Raw genomic sequence first — 12,766 nt, forward strand, 5'->3', positions numbered from 1 at the left:
GAGAGACAATTCTGCCTCCACAGGCTGAATGAAACCTACCCAGTCTGAGCCCCGTGGTCACTTTCCTGTAAGCTTCAGCCTCTTGTCAGGCTTCTTTGCTATGGACCTACCCCTTGGTGTTGTCAGCTGTGAGCGGTCACTTAGCGTCCTGATGTTATCACAGTGGACACAGAGAGCAAAAATGTCTGACACACAAGCAGCTCTCCATCCCTGAGAATGTGTGTTACCGTTGCCTCCAATACATTAGTTTAAGCTTCACGGTGAAACCGACAGATTATAAAGACGGATAGCAGGAAGCCAGCAACATATACATGGAAATGAGAGTCCCTCACTGAGCAGCTTCCTCTGGAAGACAGAAGCCAACAGGTGGGAAACATCACACTTACCGTTGTTCTCAAGCCGAAGATGAAATCTATTGGCCACAGGAGCTATGGTGTATGACGTCACTGGGCTGTAGCCATTGTCCAATGCCCACTTCATCAGATTCTCTTGGGTGGAAGGGATGTCATTTCTTACCAATTTGGTCACTGTCATGGATCGTTCACTCTCTTTTCCAAAGCCAATACTGTCAGGAGCCTAAAGACAGCAACATTTTACCCATGAGTCTAAAATTAAAAGTGCCGGTCCAAGATCTGCACAAGGTCAAACCACGATGAGGAAGGATCGCAGCAGACCTCAGCAAGATCAGACTCAGAGAGTTACAAAAATGAAAGGGGGACCTTGGAAGGTGGAAAAGGATATTTTACAGGTGTCCATGAGGGAAGGGGGAATTGGGGGTGGTCACTATCAAGATACATTGTATAAAGTTGTCAAAGAATAAAGGATATTCTAAAAAGATACTTTGAATGAGGAATTATCTGAAACCAACAGATTCTGGACTGCACAAGGAGGCTTTACCCTGTAACCTCTGTCTTCCTCGGATAAGAAGACACTAAGATAAAACACTGCACACGAAGAGAGGCCCATTCTCACTGAGTACTTACTTTATGTCCGTTACTAGGACAACAAGTACACATTTCAAATGTTCCCTTCCGCTTTTTTTATGTAAAACTGTCTGTAGAGTACACAGGTGTGCACACCGTGTTTACAAACATGCCTGTGGCTTTGCATCTTGTGGCCTAGATCTACAGGGAAGATGGCATGATCACATGACTCTCCCAATGCTGTATGAACTATTAGCTTCCACATAGTAAACCTCAAACCTTTACATGTCATCTGACTGATTAGGTGTTCTGAAATTGTATTCACTTGCCAATTTTGTTAATATACTATATTTTATGCTGTGGAGTACTATTAAGATATCACCCAGGTAGTAGCATTGTATTTAGTAATAAAGGAGGAAGCCCTTATATGCTTACACAGGCAACATGCATATTAAAACTGAAAGGATGTAACGATTGATATGGCCCCTCTATAACAATATGGAAATTGTTAAAGCCATATTAAAGGTTAGTTTTCATTAATAATCTGTTACAACACTAAAATGAAAGGATTCTTTCAAGGAAGTATATGACTGGCCTCTGACTAGCCGAGATACAGGCAGCAAATGTCTATGTCCCCTGCTGACTCCTGTGTCAGGGATCCTGTTGATGAGTGAGGAGGCTGGTCACTGCAGAGAGACCCGATGGGAAGGCACAGTGCCCACAACTGCTCCAACAGGGCTGGGGCATGTCCAGAGCACAGATTATACCACTGTCACGCCACATCAACGTCCCTTTAATTTCCATGCCCACTGATTTTCTCCTGCGTGTCTGTAGCATTTTTCCTAAATTCCTCATTTGTTTCCCATTCTATTTACCCCAAACATGACCAAATATTAATCCTTTCCCACTGTAGAGTCGTAAAAGATTCACGGGCTCTCAGTTCTCTTGGCCTCCGTGTTGTGGGAGATTGGCTGCGGACACTTTTACTCCAAGTCAAAACTTCAATGTGTCACCCAAAATCTTCTCCTGTTACCCAAAGAGCTGATCTAGGGACCAACCTGCCATGACTGGCCAGTCACGACTTTGCATATGCATGCAAAGAAAAGGGAGTGAGAACTGAATCCTGCCACCATCTGTAAGCCAGGTTATAGACCGACAGGCATTAGCTCTTACTCACATTCAGAGGAAACTCCTAAAGGAAGAAGGAGAAGAAGAAGAGAGAGAGAAGGGAAGAGAGAGGGAGAGAGGAAGGGAGAGAAGGAAAGAGAGGGCTGTAGGCGAAGGAAAGGGAGAGAGAAAGGGAGAGAGCGAAAGAAAAGAAGAGAAAGAAAGAGATAGGGAGAAGGGGGAGGGAGAGAGAGGGAAATGGGATTGAAAATGGAATGAGATAAAGAGGAATCGGGGCTGAAGTAGTAAGAGCCAGCAGCTCTCAGAGCTTCACTCAGCCAGCCTGCTGAGGTGCAGCATCTCCCAGCCCTTCAAAGCAGCATGTGTTTTGACTGGCTGGAACCGCAACCTTGGCCTAAACAATACTGCCTGGCCTCATCTGCCCTAGACTTTCATGTTGTCAGACAGCTGAGAAAATACCGTATTTCCAGAATCTCATCATCGCAATGGCCACCTGTTCTGCTGCACCAGGACAGAATAATCTCTTCACGCCTTTCCACATTAAACACAGGAGCTGTCTGTGTGATTCACGTTAATTGTGGCTTGGAACTGAAAAGATCAGACATCACTCTGCACTAGGAGAGCAGCAGGATGACGGGAGGCAAGCTGGTTCTCAGCATTGAGTAAATCCCTCATTTCTGTGTTCCTAGGACTCTCCAGACTTTCCCAACGTAGTGCAGCTAAGGGGGTGCTCAAAGGACGTTTCCCCTAATACCACCACCATTATCTTCAGCCCCATTTTGTGAACTAGTAGCTGGGTTGGGTGGAAGGGGCTCTGCCTCCCCCCCCCCCACCCCCATGCCTTTGAAACAATGGTGAAGAGAAGGGCTTAACGGAGAATAGTGTGCTGAGGATCTGCACACTGGGCCTTTAAACTAGCATCGTTTCTAAGAGTAGGCTCCATCAAAGAATACAAGAGAAAACTTAGCTTTTAAGTTTATTATGATTTCATCCTTGTGTGTGTGTGTGTGTGCACATGTGGAGCTTGAAGGACCATTTGCAGGAGCTGGCCCTCTCCTTCCACCAAGTGCATACCAGGGACAAAGCTCTGGTCCTTAGATTAGGCAGCAGGTGCCTTTACCCACTTAGCCATCTCTCTGGCCCATAAGAGGAAGCCTCTAAGAAGCCTCCTCCTCTTTTCTGTTCTGAGGTTCTCCCTGCTGTAGAAGTGACTGGGCCACGTCCACAGGGAGGACCTGCGGAAGGGGCCAGAGCCACACTGCAGTGTTGCTGCTGATCTTGTTGCATAGCCTTCCTATCTCTCTGATCACTTCCCACTGCCGCCTATGCTGTGCCTCTAACAAACCCACACACAGCCATGCGGGTGTGCTGCTGGCATTACTCTTTCAGGGTCTTATGAACTTTGGTAGCTCTCCTGTTTTCACCTTGGTTAATGAAGCCCTTTGAGTTTCCTGTGGACAAATTCTTCAAGGGAGTGCTTATGGAAGAAAGGTGAGTCTTTGTACAACAGGTCTGTGATAGACCTTCACATGTATTTTCCTAAGTTAGTCTTCCTTTAATACAGGAGCTAGGTTCTACCATTGCTCCACTAGTGAGAAAGAAGCTGTGATGCACAGACTGGGTAACACACGGAGCTGAGAATGCTCCATGTACCTGTGTGCTTTAAAAAGACCCCATATGCCCTTAACAAGTACTTGCTGGGTGGTTGAATGAGCTTAGCTAAACCCCACAATGAGTGAGTGCTGTCACTGTCCCATTTCACAGTTACACCATGTTCAGTCGTACTGTCCGCCATGAACTGGCAGCTGGAGATGGTACCTGAATCTAGCTTTGTGTGGTTGAGTCAGAGTCCTTTACTCTTCACATGTAACCATATTGTCTGTAAAGGGAAGACCATTTCTCTCTTCCTAAGCTGCAACCTAAACTTTTGTCTTAGCATGTACCTGTTCCTCATAGCACAGCTCACATCTGGGACAGGGAGTTAGAAGTCAAAGAGCCTGAAACTGACTGGGGAATAAAAGATCATCATGAAACATTACCTAATTGTTTAGCAATGTTGTCATGTATTGTCCAGGACTGGCCTGGAACAGGAGTGCAGCCAGAGAGAGGAATATAAACAGATCTTGTTTGGGATGATGGCCGATCTTATTCCTCGTCTTTCTTAGTCTCTCTGATTCCTCTGACAGACAGGGACATTCAAGCAAAGCCCAGGACCACTGTGGTCCAGGCACGTGCATGCAGGGACAGCAGAGCCGCCAGTCAGAGCTAAGTACATACAAACTCCAGCAGGGAGTTAAAGTGCACCGCATGTTTTCTGCCTTTCAAGGCATGATTCCCTTTCCTGTTTTTGTTATTCTGAAACTAAAAACAGTTGGCCGGCGTGCCAGGCAGCAAAGGCAGCAGACACTCCAGGTCGCCACCACCCCTTACGCCATGCCAAGGGAAGGCAATCAAAATATCTGTGACCTTGGAAAATCACGGCAAGGCTTTGCACTCAGTACCAGCCTCATGCATCACTACTACATTTGATGGATTATTTGGACTGTTTCAAAGTCGAAGTAAATTAATAATAATAATAATATAAAAATCCCTAGGAACAAGGAAAAAGCATTTTAAATTAAGATGTGCTCCTGGCTTTGTCTGCTCCTCTGGGAGCTCACCTAAGTGACTGGACTTGTAGGGAACTGTTGGTTTTGCTCACTGCTGATCACATGGAAGGTGCTGTGAGCAAAAGGACAGAGATCACATGGAAGGTGCAGTGGGCAGAGGAATGCTGAACCAACACAACTCGACTCTCCTAAATTCCAAACATCTACAATCCATTTTAGCTGTTAACAAAGATGGTCAATTAACACACATTAAAAATTTGACTCTTACAAAAGAGATGCCAAGGAGATCTCTCTCTCTCTCTCTCTCTCTCTCTCTCACACACACACACACACACACACACCACACTTTGCTCCAATATTATGCCAAATCGGGTTGTTTTTTCCCCCTAATTATATCTGAGATGAGCTTGGTTTTACCAAACTTTCATCAACTTTTCAACATGAACCTTTGCCTTAGCCTGTCAGCCTGCAAGGCCCCTCACAGAAGCTTTGGGAAGCTATGTTAGAGGTAAGCTGGTTACCATGAAAGGATCATGTGTAGTGCATATACATGTGTGTGAGCAGGGTGCACATATGTGTTTGTGGAGGTGGGAAGTCAACATCAGGTGTTTTCTTGAATCTTTATCTGCTTCTCTCACTGAACCAGGAGCTCACCAAGCCAGCTAGGCTGAATGGACAGCAACTGAGCTCACAGGGTTCTTTTGTCTTCCACACTCCAGCCCTGGGATTACAGCTTGCAGGATAAAGTCATTTACTGAGTGAGTACCAACCCCCATCCCATCCCATCCCATCCCATCCCATCCCATCCCATCCCATCCCATGCCACCCTCACTCCCCACCCCCTCCATATACACACAGAGCCCAGAGTTACTTTTCTGTCAGAGTATTACTCCTGGAAGTTGGATGCAAGCCAGATTCACCCAACATCACATATTTATCTCAACAGGGAAGTCTACAGCATGGGCTGGGGTCAGCTTGGTTTTCCTTCCTCCCTATGCACCTGGTTCCAGACTGTGACACTGACCCCCTAAAGAATATGCAGACATGAAAATGTTCATTGCTTCATGTTTACTAAGACTAGAAAGTACACTAACTCATGTCAGAACTTTCATAATGAGGTAACTGGAGTTCAGAGAGCTTTAAGAACTTGTCCAAGGCCATAATTTTTAAGTAATAGAGCCAAGACTCAAACCCAAGTCCACAATGTTCCCTAGGGCCATGTTTTAGCCATGACATTGACTGTCCAGCAGAAGAAACCAAGTATAGGCTGCAGAGTGAAAACTAACAGAGAGCTTAGAAAGTTCAAAGAGGCAGAACCTTTGCAAAAATAACACACACAACCACAGTTTAAGTTATTGCTGTTTAACAAGACCAAGAAATGAGCAACCAACTTACAATAACTTTCAAGTTTCCCTTGACGTCAAAAGACTTGATCACCCAGTTGACAGATTTTTTGCACTTCAAGATCAGGACGAGGTTTTTGACCACCTCAGGATCCTCTCGAGCAGGTCGTATGTCAATTATTATATCCACCTGGAAGGTGCTGTGTGTGAAAACCAAAGGCAAAGTCAAGACCGGAGCCAGAAGGCTGCCACTGCTCCAAGCCTCGTGTTTCCAGTGTCTGGCCAGTTGATTAAAATGCTGGCGTGGATCCCAGGCAAATGACATGTGCAAAACAGATTGCTGTTGCACGCTGAACAAAACGGGTTTACATAACAATAGGATCGCAGGCCTGATGCTAATTAGCTGTGTTTCTCCTCTAGAGAGGGGGAGGGAGGAAGGCTCCTCAATGCTTCCTCAGTTAAAGGGATTTGAACACCAAGGGAGTTTCCTTCTGAAGCAGAATTGTCTGTGTTCAAGGTTCTGTGCCTTCGCCCTTTGTTGTGGAACTTCTAAGTCCCTATATGCTGAAGCCCTTCAAAGCCTGATGTGGGTGGCTGAGGCTGGAGGAGGGAAGGGGTAGGAGGCATGCTAGCACATGCTCCAGGAAATGTCAGAATAAATAAAAGGCCAAAGGCCTCTTGACTTACGTAAGTTTTGATTACGGCATCAGTAACAGTTAAATAATCATATCTGCACTTACTTTCCCAAGCTTCTGTATATAAAGTTATTTAAATTAGTGGTCAAGCAAGCAATTGATACAAAATTGATGAGCACAATACAAACTTCTAAGAACTGAGCATGAGAGAAAATGGTTTTTACTAAATGAACGCTTTACTAAACGTTCCGAATTTGAGGGAAGGGTCTGTCGTGGTTTCAAGTGTGAGACACAATGATCAGAAAGCCTGGCTGAAGGTCTGCGCACTCTCCAGGTCCCTCCACAGAGTTCTGTACATGGCATGGAACAGATTCTCACCCAAACGATCTGTGGTCTATTCAATTTTGAAATGAAAACTCTATTACACGTCTCATTTCAAAAATCTCTCTACAGAAAAACTGGTAAAGTTTGAGTCACTGGCCCATATGAAATACAGGTCAGGGTAGAAAATTATTATTTTTCCCCTCCTTAAAAACAACAACAAAATCTAATTATTTTCATAGGGAGAATCAAACTTCCACAAGTGTCAGATTGTGATATCTATTTAATGGATCCTTGATTCATACCATGAAGATGCAGTACACACGCACATAGACATAGACACAGACACACACAGACACATAGACACACAGACACACAGACACACGGTGCATACGTACTCTGAGGATATTATACATATAACCGAATCAAAAGAGGCATATTAAAATGGTAACTGTGGTAGATAATAAGGCTACTCTGTAACTCTAATTACATCACTGTTTCAACAGTGATGATGTCCGTCAAAGGAGATAGCAAAGGAGAACCATTATCTTAAAAATTAAACCCAGAAGTTAAGAAGGGGCTTCAAGAACTCTCTGGCATATATATCTTTACAACCAGGTGATAATGCAAACCACGTCACCATGCTGAGTGCCGTCCTCCTCTTCTGTGATCCACGCCTGCCTGAAGCATGGCTGCTTCCCTCTCTCCAAATAAAGTGAGCTGCTCCCCGCTCTCACCCTCATATCAGGGGAGAACAGATCTTTACTTTCATCTCTTCTCAGGTTATAACACACACATACGCACACACACATGTACATACATGCAGACATGGGTGCACTTGAGTGCACAGGCGTGCTCACCTGTAAGGATTGGAGTTGGGGGAGATTAACTCAATGATATGCACTTCCTTCTCGTGGGGCTGACTGGCCAGGACACAACCTTCGGCGGCTTTGGGTTGAAGGTACTCCGCAAGGTAATTGAGCGAGAGAAAATTTTTCCCTATGTTACACGTGGGAGGGAACACTTGATCTGAAAGTAAAGACAGGGCACTGGGGTCAAATCGGGGAGTTTATGGGACCAGGAGGGAAGGAAAGAGGTGGTAGTGTGACCGAGGCTAAGTCTGAACCAGAAGCCACGAGCCCAAAGGGTCCTCATCTGTGGCCTCGGCTACTGCTCAGCCATGCCTTCTACCTTGGCTACCAGGGGCCTTCTGCTGGCCAGTGCTAGTGGCTTCTTCTTTGCCTACACCCACTCCTTTCTTGCCCCTGTTCATCTCCTCTGACCCCTGCTGTGTCCTACTCTTTTTCACTAGAGTGGTCCTCTGTCTTTGATCCAGGACAGAACCACCTCTTAGGACTCTGTCCCTCAGAATCTGATTCAGGGGATCATGTGGGACACGGACATCTTTCCTTTCTGAGGCTCTGTAGTTAATGTCAGCCAAGCCCAAGACTCCCAGCCCTGAGCTGGGGAGTGTAGATCCGTTGGTAACATGTTTGCCTAGCGTGCAATATGCCCTGGGGTCCATATTCAGTATCGTGTAAAAGGTTCTGCAGCGTACACCTGTAATCTCAGCACTCAGGAGGTGGAAGCGAGGAAAATTAGAAATTTACAAGCATCCTTAGCTACATAGCAAGTCTGAGGGCAGCCTGGACTACAGACCTTATCTCAAAAAACAAAACAGCAACAAAGATATACAGCTATGAGAAAAAAAAATGACATCATGGCATATACAGGGAAATGTATGCAGCTGGAAACCTATGTTAGGCTAAATAATCAAGACTCAGAATCTCAATCCTCCCTTTGTCTATTTTCTATAGATAACCTCACTCACTCCTGTGCGCCTAGACCACAGCTCCTCCCCTGGGCTGCAGACTTAAGACTGTCATCTGTCTACCAGAAGGTCCCGACCTAGCCAGTATTTTCATGAGCACTGGCAACATTGAATCCATTTTTAATCCTATAGGCTTCTCCTTGGGCACTTGCAGCTTTGATACAAGTAGCTATTGGTTCTCTGGCCCGCAGATCTTTTTCCCACTTTCACGGTGCTTTTATAAATACCACTGCCTGAGGACTGCTCACCACTTCCACAAGGGAAAAGATATCCCAGCCCCAAGACTCTGAAGACACTCCCCCGTGACACATGCTGTTTACAGAGCACTACACCTGATGGGATTTCCATCTTGTGGCTTAAATGTTTAAGCAGAACCCGAGTGAAGTTGCTGGCACAGTGACAACTGGGACCGGTGTCCAGGAAGTTTTAGGGGAAGCCAGATTTTCAGAAGGGGAATGAACCAGACCTGGCATTTTGGTGAGACAGGCTTGTGTCTTTTAAATTTTAACGACGGGGTGCTGGGGGTTCACCTCCACATGGAAGCCTCACCTAAAAACAGGGGATGAGCTTTTAAGATTCTAAGGCTGGGCTGACACTGCCCTCCCCAACCCTGCACAACTCACACTCTGGCACCGCAGCTCCAACCACTGCAATATCCCCAGAGCACCTCAGAGCAGGCGGCACTACAGTAGTTAATATGGCCCCTGCTTGTGTGATTGCTGCAAGAGAGCATTGGCTCAAGCACCCTGCATTCTTTTTTGCAAACCTCCTCCAAGGAAACAGCCCACAGCTTAACAATTCAGGCTTTGGAGCGGCCCTCCTCCACATCTGCTAAGGGCTTTTCCAGATGTGCAGATGAAGAATGTGTACTTCACAGCTGCAGCCCTGTGATGCCTCCCCCAACCCCCACCCAGTTCACAAGACAGAAAATGATATCAGGCTGCAGGGCTGAAATCTAATTGAGAATCAGGAGATGTATATGGGCCAGAAGACTCAAGAGACTAGGACCCTCCTGGGACTGTGGCTTGCAGTTCCTACCCAGGTGCACCCAGCATGCAGCTGGCACATAATAGACACACCGTATAGGCTTCTTGAGTCCACTAACGACGATGTAAAATTTGAGACAAATAGACAAAGATTTCCCCAGGTTGGTGAGCTGCTCGGGAAAGTTTAACTGTCTAAAAGCTGTGATTATTAAGGGTTCCAGTCCCACATGCCACTGCAACCAAGCTGAAGGAGCTGATCACATTTTATGGCACGGAGTCTCTCAGCTCAAGTGCCTTTCCACATGGTTGGTGTAAAAACTTATACCAAGTGCCAAGTAGAAAGGGAACCACAGGCAGGTGATCTGCAGGTAGAAACCTCTTAAGCTTGGTAGGGATGGTGAGAGCAGCAATGAGCCTTGGAAGTCATGCAAAGGCTCCATTTCCTGCCGTGAAGGCCTATGCTCTAAGACATGGTGCTCAGATTAGAGCCAGCAGCTTTCACTCCGCTCCTTCACTCTGTCGATAGTAAGTACCAGCACCTGGATGGCTCATGGAAACACACTTTGCTGACCCCATCCCCGTTTCTAATTTAGCTGGCCAGGACTGAGCCACAGATGGTATTTCCAACAAGGTGCTCAGTAACAGTGATGTTCCTGACACGGTCGGTCGTCACACTCTCAGAACCAGTGCGGTTTGAGCAAGGAGACACTCGTGGCTAGGGTCCCTATTTGGAAAGCTAATCAGTCACCCTGATGCAAGGTGATCGTTGTTAACGTTGTTCGGGGTCTACAAGTTGAACAGAACAGTAGTGTTCCTCTCTCCCCGAGACTGTTCCCTTCTGTGACATGGACCAGTGACTTGGACCCAACTGATGGCTGGAGTCAAGTTTTAGGGGATGCTAGGGATACTCAAGGAGCCGACCAGTTTTTACTTGACTGGGCATCAGATGTTTTACTTGTGCTTCTTCTCGGTGGAGCTCGGTTACTTGAGTGTTGCAGATCCTAGGGGCAGGTGACATCTGTGCTATACACACTGTCAAGGAAACAGGGTCCAACATTCCACATGCTTCCACCCCAAATTTCCTTGTTCTAACAATCCAAGAACTGTTATCCCTCCATCCCTTCATGCTACTAGATTCTGCTTCAGAAAGACAGGGTGCTTGGCTTACAGCCTTTATTAAGATATGTTTAAAAATCTCTTTGGCACGATGAGGCCTGACTACCACAAGAATCTAGGAACAAACTTAGGCTGTTCAAACCCCATTCTCCTCTAAAACCCTCCTCAGGTCAGTGGGCACGTTCTGATCAGCAGCTCACTTTCATTCTGGGCATGTGCTTACGAGGCTAAGACTTTAAGCACAACATCAGGTCACAGCGTTAGACACAGGAGTGAGGAAGTCTACAGTTGAGAACCGGCTCTCCCACTTTCTAGTAATGTGGATCAGAGTACACCCACTTACCCCTCCCCTAAACTCTGTATAGAATAACAGAAACAATGCCCCCTTCTTGGACATGTGACAACTCCTGATATGTATCTGCATGTAGTCAACACACCAATGGTGACTCACCATTTACACACCAATGGTGGCTTACTTTACACACCAATGGTGGCTTACCTTTACACATCAATAGTGACTCACCTTTACACACCAATGATGGCCCATTTTTACTTTCAACCAGCCCAGACCCAAGATGGGGGACCAAGCATTCAAAAGCCCCTAACCCCCGCATGACATCTAGGGAAGAAGTGACAGCCGACTGTCAGATTCAAGGGAGCAGCAGAAGAGCAGTACTATTTACACAGCTGATGTCAGCAGGTCCCGTTGACTTTTGAAGGTGGGTGGAGTCCCAAATATTCCCAACTAAAACTGATTTTAAAATGCTTTTAGCAAACAGGCTTTCAAAATTGAGTTGTTGGAAATTTTACCTTTCTGCAAGGCACAGAACTTAAAATGGTCTGTCTCTTACCCAAAGCATGTAGTTCCTTTTATCAGGAACTTGTCCTTGTAGCAAGCATTAGCACTAAAAATGTACTTGAATACTTTCCCCTCTGTTAATGACTAAAATTTAACTGATCTCTGAATGTCAGGAAGGGACACTGGCCTAAAACATTTGCAGGATCACAGGTAAGAAGCTGCCCCCACTGTCTAACCCATCCTGCCTCCTTCAGTGCATCCCTTGGCACTGCTGTTCCCTCTCCGACACTTAGCCACTTGCTTACTCTGAATTCTGTGGTTGACTGCGTTCTAAATCCTACACAACAACTCCTTTCCTCTCAGCTACACTGCTCCCTACCTCTCAGCTGGTTATAACCAGCCCCACTCCTGCAGAAGGAAAAACAAGGAGGTGGTGTAGGAGAAGAGTTCTCATGCCATCTCCTAGGTCTCCGCCAGTTCCAGGACTCTGGAATCCTACCATGCCTGGCTCTGAGCACCTGGACTCAGAAAGGTAAACAACCAACAGTTATAAACATTAACATCATTAACAGAAGCCATGCAACATTTACCTTCTCCCACTTTAATATAGATATTTCTTGCTATCTTAAGTTCGGTGAATGAAGTCACTGCTCCATATTCCTTTTGGGCCCAGTGTAGCAGATGCTCATTTTCTTGAGGGAAACTCCTTTCCTCTGTTTCTGCTGTCAAGGAGAAGTTTCCTGATGAAAACTGGACCACAGAACCCTCCGAAACCTGGAACAAATAGAACTTATAGTTAATATGACACAGTTACCCAGAGTCAAACCAGACTTAGAGGGAGCCCTAGCTAGACTTCACCATCATACCTAATTTGTTTCTTCTCTCTGACATGCAGGCAGATGTGGCAGAGGCAAGCTCCCTAAGAGCTGAATCAAGCAATCCCAAGCCCACTTCTTCCAGGTAACCCCAAGAAGACTTCCATTAAAGATCAAACTTCTGAGTACTGGATAGTCTCTGTTTATATGTTGCCATGTCTGTGGACTGACCAGGAACACAGTACCTCTCTTCAACACAT

At 46.0% G+C, this 12,766-nt stretch overlaps 1 protein-coding gene across 1 annotated transcript in view; it reads right to left on the minus strand.

Moving 5' to 3' along the window:
* Tgfbr3 (transforming growth factor, beta receptor III) overlaps positions 1–12,766 on the minus strand; it is a 183,063-nt gene that overhangs the window by 35,404 nt on the left and 134,893 nt on the right. Inside the window, exons 5-8 of the mRNA NM_011578.4 lie at positions 12,282–12,465; positions 7,820–7,988; positions 6,056–6,203; positions 387–576 (exon numbers count right to left, since the gene is read on the minus strand). Coding sequence (NP_035708.2) covers positions 387–576; positions 6,056–6,203; positions 7,820–7,988; positions 12,282–12,465 — 691 coding nt within the window. The remainder of the gene's footprint in view (positions 1–386; positions 577–6,055; positions 6,204–7,819; positions 7,989–12,281; positions 12,466–12,766) is intronic.

Source organism: Mus musculus, chromosome 5 (assembly GCF_000001635.26).
Source record: "Mus musculus strain C57BL/6J chromosome 5, GRCm38.p6 C57BL/6J".
NCBI lineage: Eukaryota > Metazoa > Chordata > Mammalia > Rodentia > Muridae > Mus > Mus musculus.